Source organism: Myotis yumanensis, unplaced genomic scaffold (genome assembly GCF_028538775.1).
Source record: "Myotis yumanensis isolate MYYU_CA2020_CCGP unplaced genomic scaffold, mMyoYum1.0.hap1 SCAF_16, whole genome shotgun sequence".
In the NCBI taxonomy this organism is placed as follows: domain Eukaryota; kingdom Metazoa; phylum Chordata; class Mammalia; order Chiroptera; family Vespertilionidae; genus Myotis; species Myotis yumanensis.
In genome coordinates this window covers 11882139-11895073 of record NW_027223767.1, presented here as the reverse complement: position 1 = coordinate 11895073, position 12935 = coordinate 11882139, and the positions used below count along the sequence as shown (strand labels likewise).

At 53.3% G+C, this 12935-nt stretch overlaps 2 protein-coding genes across 7 annotated transcripts in view; one reads left to right on the top strand and one right to left on the bottom strand.

Annotated features, from left to right (window-relative positions):
* MYH10 (myosin heavy chain 10) overlaps positions 1–12935 on the bottom strand; it is a 140314-nt gene that overhangs the window by 11547 nt on the left and 115832 nt on the right. For all 4 annotated transcript variants that reach the window (XM_070395551.1, XM_070395552.1, XM_070395553.1 and 1 more), the window contains 8 exons: positions 10330–10474; positions 8861–9067; positions 6465–6569; positions 4946–5098; positions 4055–4303; positions 3567–3779; positions 1409–1621; positions 207–368 (listed from right to left, as the gene is read on the bottom strand). In XM_070395551.1, coding sequence (XP_070251652.1) covers positions 207–368; positions 1409–1621; positions 3567–3779; positions 4055–4303; positions 4946–5098; positions 6465–6569; positions 8861–9067; positions 10330–10474 — 1447 coding nt within the window. The remainder of the gene's footprint in view (positions 1–206; positions 369–1408; positions 1622–3566; positions 3780–4054; positions 4304–4945; positions 5099–6464; positions 6570–8860; positions 9068–10329; positions 10475–12935) is intronic.
* The window catches only part of NDEL1 (nudE neurodevelopment protein 1 like 1), a 98281-nt gene that overhangs the window by 81380 nt on the left and 3966 nt on the right, over positions 1–12935 (top strand). Inside the window, exon 10 of one of the 3 annotated variants that reach the window (XM_070395558.1) lies at positions 10842–11046. In XM_070395558.1, the coding sequence (XP_070251659.1) occupies positions 10842–10990 (149 nt within the window). In that variant the 3' untranslated portion in view covers positions 10991–11046. Of the gene's footprint in view, positions 1–7529; positions 7676–10841; positions 11047–12935 lie in introns of those variants that run through there. The other 2 variants (XM_070395560.1, XM_070395563.1) reach the window with 2 other exon arrangements.

Here is a 12935-nt window from a genome sequence, read left to right as displayed (position 1 = left end):
CTACTGGTGGGTGCTCCACCTGCTGACCCCACCCCGGCTCTGCCCAAGCTCGCTGAGTGCTGAGAGCGGCGTGCCACCTTTGGGGCTGCTGCACCCCCACAGCCAAGGTGACGGCTCTTGGCGGTAAGATGTCAGGCTGGGTGTCGCACAGGCCTTCCTCCCGGGCAGGACGACACCACCGAGCACCTCTGGTTGGCTGCACATACCTGGAGTTTACGAAGCTGCTTGATGACTTCATCCCTAGCCTTGTTTGCAGCCTCAATTTGAGATTCAAGGTCCTTCAAGTCTATTTCCATTTTCTTCTTTGAAGCAACAGCAAGCGCACGCTGCTTCCGCTCGTCCTCCAGCTCTGCCTCGAGCTCCCGCACCTAAGAGACAGCACCGTGTGCCGGTCAGACCCGGATCCTGGCACAGAGGACAGGCAGCCTGGCGCCATACAGGGCTCTGGTGACTGCACAGGTCCCCTGCCACCAAGCAGTTACTGTTATTAACAGGAAGCCACAGTAGTGGCATCTTGTTCACAGATCTTTAAAAAACACCACCTGGCACACACCATTTCCACCGACTGCTACAAGGCACCTACCAGGGCTGCGTCCCTGATCCCAAGTTCATGTTCCAGGTGATGCAACAAAATGGAAAGACAGGACGATTTCCTGGGGGAGTTCCCTCCAGGGACAGACACTCAAGCAGCCTGGGGGAGGCCCAGGTTCCAGGTGTTGAGGTCTCGGGCCAGTACCACGGGGGTGAGCCTGTCGGACAGGGTCCCCCAGCCCCACCAGGCCCCCAGGAAATGCACCCGCCGAGTCCAGAATTCCCCACCTATAGAGGCTGTAACAGTGTTGTCTCAAGCCACTAAATCTGAGCTAATCTGTTATCTATCAATAAGTGACTAATGTAATAAAATTAGTGGAATGAAAATAAACAACTTAAATATCTAAGAATTGATACCATGAACTCCAAGGGAGTGTCACAATATTCACAAAAATTTTTTAAAGTAAATTTTTAGAAATTTAATGTACATTTTAAAAAGAACATAAATCATAAGCGCCTAACCACTATTTTAGTTAAAAAAATGTAAATATCTGTTTTTTCTCCTTTAGAGAGTGGTTTAATGAGGACACGTGATTGGAACGTCAGCAATGAGCTGAACCACCTGTCAATGCGTTTAGATTCTTTCCTCACCCGTACTTTTAAGACCCACAGAACATGAATTTACACCATATTCCCCAGAGATTTCACTGAGGGAGGGCCTTTCTATCGATGATTATGCCTTGTAAGCAGCACCGATACTGCCTGAGAACGAATTTAATTACATTAAATTGTAAAGAATAAACATGACGATTTGACTCCAGTTAACGTGCTCTAACGTGAGAGCGGGGCTTCAGAATGGCCCCACGCCCCCACCCACCTGCTTAATCAGCAGCCGCTTTTTCTCTTCATTCTGCTCGTCCCTGGTCTGCAAGTCTCTCTCGAACTGGGCCTTCATGGCCTGCATGTTGACCTCCAGGCGCAGCTTGGCGTCCTCCGTTGCCTGGAGCTCGTCCTCCAGCTCTTCCAGCTGGGTCCTCATTTCTTCCACCTGCTGCTCCAGGGCCCGCTTGGATTTTTCAAGTTCATGAACCTAAACCAGTGGTCGGCAAACTCATTAGTCAGCAGAGCCAAATATCAACAGTACGATTGAAATTTCTTTTGAGAGACAAATTTTTTAAACTTAAACTATATAGGTAGGTACATTGTTATTAATTTAATTAGGGGACTCCTAAGGCTTAGGAAGAGCCACACTCAAGGGGCCAAAGAGCCACATGTGGCTCGCCAGCCAGTTTGCCGACCACGGACCTAAACCACAGGCGGCATCGAGAGTTGACCCCCAGCAGGGGCGCAGCACGGCCAGTGCCTTCCTGCTTCCAGGCCCCCCGGCGTGGTGGACGGCAGGCACCGGGCCAGCTGCCGGGCCCCCGCGATCCCTCCCTTCCCCCTGGGCTGCTGCCAGTCCTCAGGCCAGTCTGCCATGTGAGGGACAGCACCGACGCCTTTGCTCACACCTGCTTGGTAACCAGCACTTGATTCTCTGGTGACCTGGACGCTGAGAGGTCTTTAAAGCCAAAGAACAATGCAGAGCGCACGGGCCAGAGACGCCAGCCCGCTGCCTGCCTCCCCGCGTCTGGGAGCGGCCCTACAGCACTCCCGCTGGGGAAGGTCATTTGTACTGAAAACGCTCACGTGGGAACTTCTGAATCTGAGGGGGTGTGAGGCCGGGAGGCAGGGCACCATTAGAGGCCGCCCTTCTCTGACGGGATTTCCCCGCAGACCGGCAAGCGCAGGTCCTGCCTCCCCGCTTTGGGGTCCGTGCTATGCCGCTCTCGGGGGCCGGTGAGGAGACTACACCTCGGGGGCCTCGGTCTCAGCAGAGTCTGGCCCGTCACAGGCTCAACAGAAATGTTTTGGGAATAAATGTGTGACCGTCAGTTATTCTAGAGCAGCGGTTCTCAACCTGTGGGTCGCGACCCCTTTGGCGGTCGAACGACCCTTTCATAGGGGTCGCCTAAGACCATCCTGCATATCAGATATTTACATTACGATTCATAACAGTAGCAACATTACAGTTATGAAGTAGCAACGGAAATAATTTTATGGTTGGGTCACAACATGAGGAACTGTATTAAAGGGCCAGAAGGTTGAGAACCACTGGTCTAGAGAAAGCGAATGTGGAGCAAGGAAAGGGAGTCACTGTGGAGCTCTCTCCACGCCTCACTGTGACCACAGCCGTTCCGACCCCAGGTGGCCTCTCCTGGTCCCTGGGCCCGAGGCTGTAGGAGACCCGGGAGAAAGGTGGACAGTCTCCCTCCCCTCCGCTGTGGCGGGGAGCCCATACCCCATGGAAAGGAGACTTTGTAGAGGATGGTGCTTTGCGAAGCACCTGCAGTCGCTTCACTCAACCGGGCAATGTGATGTGCGTTTGACAGGTGAGGAAGCTTAGGCTGAGAGAGGTTCTGGCTTCTGCTGGGCAGACGGACGCTGGCGGGAAAGCCACGTCCCGAACCTGTTTCTGATTCCTGGGCCCAGGCTCGCTGACTGTCCTCACATTGTACACTGGGGGGCATGGGGGGGGTGTGCAGGGGGATAGGATCCAGCGTGGCTCCTGTGGGCGAGGTGGTGGGGGGAGGAGAAACAGTTCCCCGAGATTCCCAGACTGAGCAAGTCCCCGGTGCACCTGAGGTCTTCAGGGAAGACATGGGCTCACTGGGAAGGCCCAGTCGCTCGCCTCCAGGCCCCGCTCGGGGCGGAGATCCCACCTGCTGACTCAGGAACCGAGCCCCTCCAGTGAAAGGGCCGCCAGAGCAGGTCAGGGCGGGAGGGCCCGTGAAAGGGACAAGAATCAACAAGTCTCCACCACCCGCAGGTGCTGCTACAGGAACGCCACACCAGGAACGGGCGGCAGGAAACCTGGCCGTTTGTTCCAGAAGACTCTAACCCCGTGCTTAGCCATGGGCCAGGCCCTCGCAGGTCCCCCCGGCCCCCCAAGGAGCTGCCTGCTCCCCTGTGAAGGGACCAGCCCAGGGACTCACATTCTTGCCCACGTCGTCCTTGGAGCTCATCAGGTCTTCCATGTCTGCCCGGAGCTGCTTGTTCTGCCTCTCGAACTCCTCCTTGGCCTCCAGGGCCTCCTCAAGGGCGCGGGCCAGCGACAGGGCTTTGGTTTCTTTCTCTCTGGCCTCCGCTTCGGCGCGGTCCCGCTCTTCCGCGTAGCGAGCAGAGATGTTCTTCTCTTCTGCCAGCAACTGCACGGAATGGCATCGGGAAAGGTTAAAAACAAGTTCAAAAGCAACGTGGACGCACCCATCATGTCTGACCTGGTGCTGAGAACACTGCTGCAAGATTATGGGTGTTCCCTTTTTTCCTTTTCCGCTTTTTCCAATTCTGCTGTAAGTGTATATTGCTTCCCAATAGGAAAACATTATTTTAAACTAAAATAGGACCGAGAGCTCTGCCCGGAGGAAAGGACGGTGGCACTGGCTCTGGAGTCAGGGAGACGGGACGCAGAGCAAGAGCCCACCTGGTCAAACTTCTTCTGCTTCTTCTCCAGGTTGGAGACGATCTGGCGCTGGTGGTCCAGGTCCACCATCAGGTCGTCCAGCTCCTGCTGCAGGCGGTTCTTGGTCTTCTCCAGCTTGTCGTAGGCCAGCGCCTTTTCCTCCAGGCGCTGGCTCAGCGCCTCCCCGTCTTTCAGAAGCTTCTTTTTGGCTTCTTCCAAACTTTCAATCGTTCCCAAGTCATCATCCACTTTCTTCTTTGTGTCAGTCAACTAGGTTTTACGTCAAGAAAAAAAGATCAATAGTAAAGAAGTCAACTGATTTTCACATTTGAGGAAAAAAGAAAAAATGTGTTTTCAGTATTTTGTGGGAAGAAATAACAAATCAATGCTATTGGATTTTGAGCAAATTAATCTCAGACTGTAACTTAATTTCTTAGCTAATAATCTACAAAGTGATGATGGGATTAAAACCTTACATAGTTGACACAGTCCTGTGTCTTTATTTTATTTTAAAATATTTTTTATTCATTTTCAGAGGGAGGAAGTGGAGGGGAGAGAGAAACACAGATACAGTAGCAAAACATCCACCGGCTGCCTCCTGCACGGCCCCCACTGGGGTCACACCTGCGACATGGGCGTGCCGACCAGGAATCGAACCAGCAACCCCTTGGTGCGCGGACGACGCCCAATCAACTGAGCCACACTGGCCAGGGCCTGTGTCTTTAATTTAAATGCTTCCAATATCAGAGCCAGCACAGCATCGGCATTTGGCTGGGTCAAAGAAAAACCACTTAATGGGCTTTATTTAGTGCAACCTAATTACGGTCCCACGTGAGCTGCAGCAATCCAGCACAGCGGGGACACGAGCTGCTAACACGCACTCCAGGCCACCACCGCCTCCTGAGGACACACCTGGGACTGCAGGGCCAGCACTTGCTTCTCCAGGTTCTTCCTGGCCTCCTCCTCCTCCTCTTGCTGCTCCTGCAGGCTGTTCTTCTCCTCCTCCAGCTGCCGGATCCGGCTGCTCAGGTTCAGCTTCTGGCGTGTTTCTTCCTGAAGAAGCTCCTGTTTATTTTATAAAAGGTCGATACTTCAGTTACCTTAATCACCCTCACAAAAGACCTCATTAAAAATGCATGTCATAAAGCACAGAGAGCCTCAGTGTATGAGAAATACCCAGTGATATTAACAAACAGAAAAGATTTAAAGACACGCGTGATCACGTTATAAAAGCTCTTAACACAAATTCTGCTTCAAACTCATTCAGGAGGAATGGCAGCATCCTCTGTCCACCCAGAGCCCAGGCCAGGAACCTGCACGTGGCCAAGACGCCTCCCCTTCCGGCACCTCCTCACTTCTAGACCCCCTTCCTGTCCATGCCCTGCCCCGCCCCGGCAATGGCATTTCTCAGGAGGATGACTACCTCCAGGACTGGGCAACCCTTCAATTGCTTCTCCTTTATACTTTCTGCCCGCGTAATTTTTCTAAAATGTAAGGGCAAACAGGTCCTTCCCACTTAACACCGTCAGAGGCACAGGCAGCTTTCTGTGAGCGGCCCTCTGTCCCTCACCAGCCAGGAGGGGCCTTGGCACAGCGTAGGCCAGTGATAGTGAACCTATGACACGCGTGTCAGAGGTGACACGCAAACTCATTTTTTTGGTTGATTTTTCTTTGTTAAATGGCATTTAAATATATAAAATAAATATCAAAAATATAAGTCTTTGTTTTACTATGGTTGCAAATATCAAAAAATTTCTATATGTGACACGGCACCAGAGTTAAGTTAGGGTTTTTCAAAATGCTGACACGCCGAGCTCAAAAGGTTCACCATCACTGGTGTAAGCCCCAAGTACAATGGCCCTGTCCCACTACCTCCGGATGCCACTCCTGTGTGTCTCGATCTTTAACCTGTATCCCCAGCACCCAGCCCAGAACCTGGCAAATACGCTCCATAGAAAGTTTGAAAATTTAACAAAAATAAGATGTAAAACTCCAAGAAAGTTGCTACATTATGTTCATATTATCATGGTCGTTAACCTAACTGCCATCCTAACCAGTAATTTAACACGAGTCTTATGAAAGTACGATAAGAAGCTTCAACACACCCTTTTACAAAATGGATTTCTCCGAGGTCAGCGTATTGACATTTCAACTAGAACAAAACCACCTATTGAACTGGCCAGTGACACACGTGTGTGCAACAGGACGCTGCGGGCGAGCCACGCCCCAGGCAGCGCCCCCGCCTGGCTTGCGTGCCCGTGCGCCAGAACCTGGGCTCTGCACTGAGCCTGAGCTTCAGGGGCTCCCGAATGTCATGGCTGTCACAGTGCAAGTGGCTCCAGACAGAAGTCACCGGAAACCCGAAGGCAATTCACACATCGATTCCGGAAATGGTCGCGTTATTAAAGGCCCCTCGCGCCCCCTGGAATACCTGTGTATCCTGCAGTTGAGACTCGAGACTAGCTGCATCCTTAGAAAATTTAATGCCCTTCTTCTCCGCTTCTTCCAGGAGAGAGGAGACATTATCCAGTTCATTCTGCAAGGAGGAGCAAAGTTACATGCAACCTGTCAGTGAGGAGATAAACAGCCCAGAACCACCTCTCACATGAGCATAAGGCAGCGTTGGGGGAGGACCGCCAACTCGGTTAAGGAGGACTTTCTCACCGAGAGCCTGTCACCTCCCAACAGTGCCCACGTGGGCAGGCACTGTCCCAGCCGCCACACACAAGGACGTCGTCTCTCCCCACGGAGAGGACAGGGAGCCTGGAACTGCAGGGCGCACGCATGGGGGCTCTCCCAGCCGCTACTGCCCGGTTTATAGTGAACAGGCAGTTACAAGCTGCCCAGGGCTGCCGGCCTGTGAGGGGCCTGAGGGCAGCAGGCGGCTACTCCATCCTCTTTCACACTGAGAAGCAGTGACCATGTGCGAGGGGCGGGGGGCAGTATAATTACTATTCTTACAGAACTTGGAAGTTTTATCATAGAGATTCAGAGTTTAGATTCTAGTAGTTCTCTTTAAGCTTTAAAACATCTGGTATTCACTCCGTGAATCCAGTCAATAAGGTTGTGATGACTGCACGGTGACAGATGGCTACCAGACTCAGTGTGGCGATGACATCCTAAGGTATTGCATGTTGAAACAAATATAATATTGTATGGAACCATACCTTAATACATTTAAAACACTGGTATTAATTGGTATTATATATTTATCATGAATACTTAGTTACCTTTTATGGTCAAATTTTATGAATAATGTGGTCAAAAAAATTTTTTCATCAATTAATGCTAGCTCTAAAATACCCCTCCCCCCATTATAAGTCCCCTCGGTGTAAGACCTTCCACAGGTCTGGGGACGGGGGTGTAAGAAAGAGGAAGAGGGATCTGGAAGGGACAGTAGGGCCCCTGTGTTCTAGCTGGTCCTCCAGTCAGATTAGCCGAGGGACAAGTTAAACAAGTTCCTAAGTGAATGGCATTTCCATTTTTCTCATCTTAGCACGTCCTTCAGAGAGCCACACGCCATCAGTCTTGGCAACAGCGTGGAGAAGGGCTCTGGTCCCAGCACACCGCCCGCCCGTGACCTGCGAGGGGAGCCACCGAGGCAGGCAGGCAGCTCGGCCTCCCTGAGCCTCACATTCATTGCTCATGGACTGGCCCGGCCCAGGTGATGGAGCAATGACCCGAGAGCACGGACAGGAGCCGGATGCATGCCTGGCGCAGCACTGGTCCGGGAGCGCCCCTCGCCTCGCCTCCCCACCACACGCGGTTCTGACATCTCGGAGGAAAGCGTGGGTCTGTGAGCACCTAAGTGAGCATCACTCCCGACTCCGCTACAGAGAGGCGCTCGCGAGGCGGCCCTTGTGATGAGTTGTGAGGCGGGCGGGCCTCCCACTTCACACATTCGTGTGAACACTGGTCTATGCCGAACACCTGCTTCCCTCTGGCTCTGGCATTTTGGTCTGTGCCAGGCAGAGGGCGCCCGTGCCCGGCCCCTAGTCACCACCCGGGCGCTGTCTCTGGGCTCCCGTGCAGCTGAGGGGCCAGCACTGCTCTCTGAGGGCCTCGCAGGGACCCGTCCCTTTCCTTCCTGTGCCCTTTCACCGTGGCCAGTCACCGCTGTTATAGGGCCGCACGCCGGGCCCCGGGTCTCCACGCCACACGCTCTGATTGTTTGCAGTGCAGCACACGTAATTACATCTTTCGCACCAACAGACACTCCTACTGAATTGTTTTTATTGTTTGCAAACAATAAAAACAATTAGACTTCCAGCTATATTCTTCTATGCACACTTCTGCAGTGGACAGTCTGACTGGAGTCTGCGTGCACATCCTTAATGGTCTCCCTGGGACAGACCTCTAGCTGTGAAGTCCCTGGGCAGGGGTATCATATTCTCAAGGCTCCTGGCACCAAAACTGCCACTGTCCTCCAGAGAAGGCTGTGTTAACGTTCACTTAACCACAGTGTAAAAATCCCAGTTTCACAAGCCTTCCCCAAGACTAGGTGCAATTTTTTTTGCCCATTGTTCCTGCTCTCTTATTGACTAGACCAATGGAGAAGCTGAAGTTGTACCTGAAACCAGTGAAAGCACTATGTCCATGATTCACTGTGAATTCACTAGGCTCAGGCCAATTCATGCCGTCTCATTCCTAAGTAGTTTAACCCAACCACAGAAACGCACCCGAGGGACCTACGCTGGGACATTTAGGTGATGCGACGCCAGGCTCTGAACAGCACATCGGCTGCGGTCTCTCAGGGCCGCGGGGTGCGGGGTAGCTGTGTGTCGAGCTGGGGCATGTGGGACATGTGCGGTGGTCGCCGGGGCTCACCTGCAGTTTGTTCGCTTTCTCGGCCAGTTCGACGCGGAGCCGGTCCCCCTCGGAGACCTTGGCGTGGAGCTCCTGGACCTGGGCATCCAGTTTCTTCCTCTTGTGCTCAGACTCGGCCTTGACCTGCTGCAGCACCTTCACCTCACACGCCAGCTCCTTGTTGTCTGTCTCCAGGCCCTGCTTGTTCTTCTCCAGATTTGCTTTGAACTAGGAGGGGGGAGGGAAAAACAGTATCTTCATTACACGCCAGGAGAGGCACCGCTTGCTGGTTTGTCGGATTGCGCCTGACACAGTGAGCCTGAGTCCACACTGAATGAATGACTGACATCCGCTGTGCTGTGTGGAGAGTGCTGTAGAAGGAACACACGTGTGCACGCTGCTTGGGGTAGTGGGTGCAGATATTTAGGGGCTCACTGCACTGTGTAATTTATCCTTGTCAGTGCAGGCTGGGGGGGCGACACCCTGAGCACATCCTGTCCAAAGAGTAACGAGTCATTCACGTCCTCCTTGTCTGAAGCGAGCTCAGTGAGTCTCAGGTGGTTATTTCAAACGAGTGAGCAGTGTGTGTTGGTGCAAGGTGGTCACAGTAGGCTGGTGTCTCGTGGACGACATGGGACATGGGATAGGCTTTCAAAGCCCTCTAGTTGGGGGTGGCATGGGGCTCTGTGGCCTTCCTGCCTGGCCTCCACCTGCCTTTCCACTTACTAGCTGTGTGATCCTGGCTTAACTTTCTAACAAGACTGGGCCTCAGTTTCCTCCTCTTTGAGTGAAAATGACAGAGACTAACCTATAGGACAGTAATGAAGGTTAAGAAGGCAGTGCACGTGACTGACGCACACTGTGACAGCACTTAGCAGCGACGGACACATACTGAGGGGAATGTCAGTACCTGCTACTGTTGTCCCTGTATAAACTGGAAGGTGGTATGTGGGCGGGAGGAGAGAGCACTGGGGAAGTCGGGCAAAGGCACAGAGCGTGGAGGAAAGGACAACTGGGAAACGCTGCCCAGGGAGGCTGAGTCAGAGGGTAAATGAAATTAGTTTCATCAGGAGGGAAAGCCTGTGTTAGAGACACACAAGAGGGAGCAATGTGTACAGCGGCTTGAGGTCAGAGGCAGGGGGGCCAAGGGAGAGACACGAATAAGGAACACGTGAAATATCGGGGTGGGGGTGGGGGTGGGGGTGGGGCAGATGGACACGATGACACGCTGGCAGCACATGAGTGGGAGGAAGACCTCAAACTGCTCAGGTGCTTGAGCTGAGACGTCGGAGAAGGATGGTGAGTGAGAGGTGGCCCTGGGAGGAAATGTGCTTGGAGATGGTGGCTGGGCCCACCGCTCTTGGGAAGAAAGCAGGTGCCGTCAGAAAGCAGCCGCCCAGCGCCCACAGAGGCGGGGAGTGGACACTGCAGGGGAGGGTGGGGAGGAGGGGGTCTGGCCGGCCCGGCTCTCGGGGGCAGGGCGCCCTCACCCGCTTGGCCTGCTCCAGCTGCTCCGACAGCTCCTCCAGGGCCGACGCGTGCCTCTGCCTCATGTCCTGGATCTGAGCTTCATGGTTCTTAGTTTCTTCCTCCAGAGCCTTCTTCAGCTCTGCCACTTCCTGTTCACGTTTTGTACTGGAGAAATGTGTTTTAGAGAAAGCAGCTCAGAATTAGCTGGCTAATTAAATTAAAAATTAATTTGTTATGTCCTGTGTGGCTCAGTGGTTGAGCACCAACCCATGAACCAGGAGGTCATGGTGATTCCCGTCGGGCACATGCCCAGGTTGTGGGCTTGATGCCCAGTGGGGGGTGTGCAGGAGGCAGTCAATCAATGACTCTCTCTCATCATTGATGTTTCTTTCTCTCTCCCTCTCCCTTCCTCTCTGAAATCAATACAAACTTATTTTTAAAAAAATCAAGAAAACATTAAAAAGAAGTGACGCTTTAAAAAAATGCTACATCCATTACTTTGATTATTATTTGTGGCGCTATTTTCCAATAGGCTGGTGCGCCCCTAACTGTGGTGTGGGGAACCTTCCGGAAGCGGCCTGCTCCCCTCCACAGCTGACTGCGCTGGAGACCCAGTGGACATCCCTGAGGGCTCCACGGTGCTCCGGCAGCCCTGCCGCAAGACAGGGCAGGAGCGGCTGACACGGGCGCCAGGCTGCCTGCTGCAGCGCCAGCCACACTTCAGTGAGGCTGGAAAGGTGAGTCCAAGAGGCTTTCGAAGGCTCAGGGGGTTGGAGGTCAAATCAGTCCGGACGCTGCACCTGAGAGAAGCAGGAGCCTCTCTGACAGCGTGGGAACTGCAGTCACTAACCCTCCCGTCCGCCCGGCACGGCCACGCTGAGGCGGGACAGGAGGCAGGAGGCAGGCGGAGGCCGCACGCCAGGCTCAAGGGTCTCTGGAAGCTGAGAGGAGATACAGCAGGTCCCAGATCACAGACCTGGGAAGCCCGAGAGGCCCGGCGGCTTTATCCAACCTGCAGCTACCATATGAAGGTCACATTAGTATCAAATGCTTTTAGTTGGCTTTCTGACTTTTTTATAATTTGTTATAACATTTGGGTAACTTGAAAAACCAATGTTATTTCACCAACTAGAAAAGCCTTCACCCCAAGTCACTCTTTTTTTGTTTTGTTAACCCTCGCCTGATGATATATTTCCATTGATTTTTTAGAGAGAGTGGAAGGGAGGGGGAGAGACAGAGAGAAACATTGATGTGAGAGAGACGCCGATTGGTGACCTCCTACCCAGGACCAGGAATCGAGCCTGCAATCTAGGTACATGCCCTTGACCAGAACCGAATCCAGGACCCTTCAGTCCGCGGGCCGATGCTCTGTCCACTGAGCCGACTAGGGCCCAAGTCACTCTAAGTGGGTGGATCTGAACGCTGTCTTTGAGCATACAGCTTGTCAACGACTGAAACCACTAAGCTAAGTGCCATATTAACACCAAGAATTTAACTTACAATCATCCTGAAGCACAGCTCTGGCAACCTTGCTCTATATTAAAACCATTTCACTCTCCACACTAAACCAGGAACAGTTAGAACAGTGACTTGCACGCTGACTCCCGTGTGGACACCCTGTCCTGTCGTTGCTGGTGGAGTGGTGGGATCTGGAGGGCGGAGGTCAGCTGGGCCGAGAGAGAAGGGCCCAGGCAGCTGCCAGCTCTGGGGTGGCAGGTAGCCAGACAAAAGGAATCCGCGAAGACTCCTTGTGGTCCAGCCTCGCTCAGCCACGGTGCCTGGCAGTGAATGTGCATCTGTGTGGCATGTCCCCCGCCCCCGCCCCGCCAATCTTCATCCTAAGTCCTAAAGAGCTAAAATGCCAATGAAGATGGAGCCCAGTGACGGTCCTGACTTGCTGAGCCCGTTCCCTTTATGCCAATCATGTGATACACAGCTGGAGAGGCAGGGCGTGGGGGGCCTCAGCCAGAGAGGAGGACACGAACACTAGCACATCTGAGCTGCAGGCCGCGGTCATTCCTCACACAGCAGAATCTATATTTGAGGATAGCCATGGCTTTAATTAACATGCATGCATCAATTGTACTGTCTTAAAAATATGTCTTTTCTAAGAGTTGAATGGAAGAAGTGATCAGAACGCCTTTTTCTATTGTGCTCAAAAGACTAGCTGAGAAGAAATATTTCAACCAAGTCTAGTTCTGTGGTTTCCGAATTTAAAGGAAGCAGACATTTAGAGAAGGCCGGGACTGAGAACTCCTACAAGCAGGGTCACTCGCTGAGCTGGGCAGGGAGCCTCCAGCCTCAGATGGGCTCCAACCGAGACAGGGCCCTCTTTGGGGACACAGCCTCCGTTCGCTGCCGTCTTAGGGATCCGTGGCAGGTCCCTGGCGTGTTCGAGGCCCACCACTGCTTCTCCACCCCTGAACCCTCTCCTGTCGCCTGCAACCCGACCAGGAAGCCTGCTCTGCAGACATGGGGACGTGGTTCTCTCCGGGTCCCAGCACCCAGGCGAGCACGGTGCAGGCTCCGTCTTCCAGGGAAGGGCACCACTGGCTCCCCCAGCACACCGCCTCCCCAGGTCCTCGGGTCCTCCCACCTCTCTGACAGCCCGACTTCACCAACGATT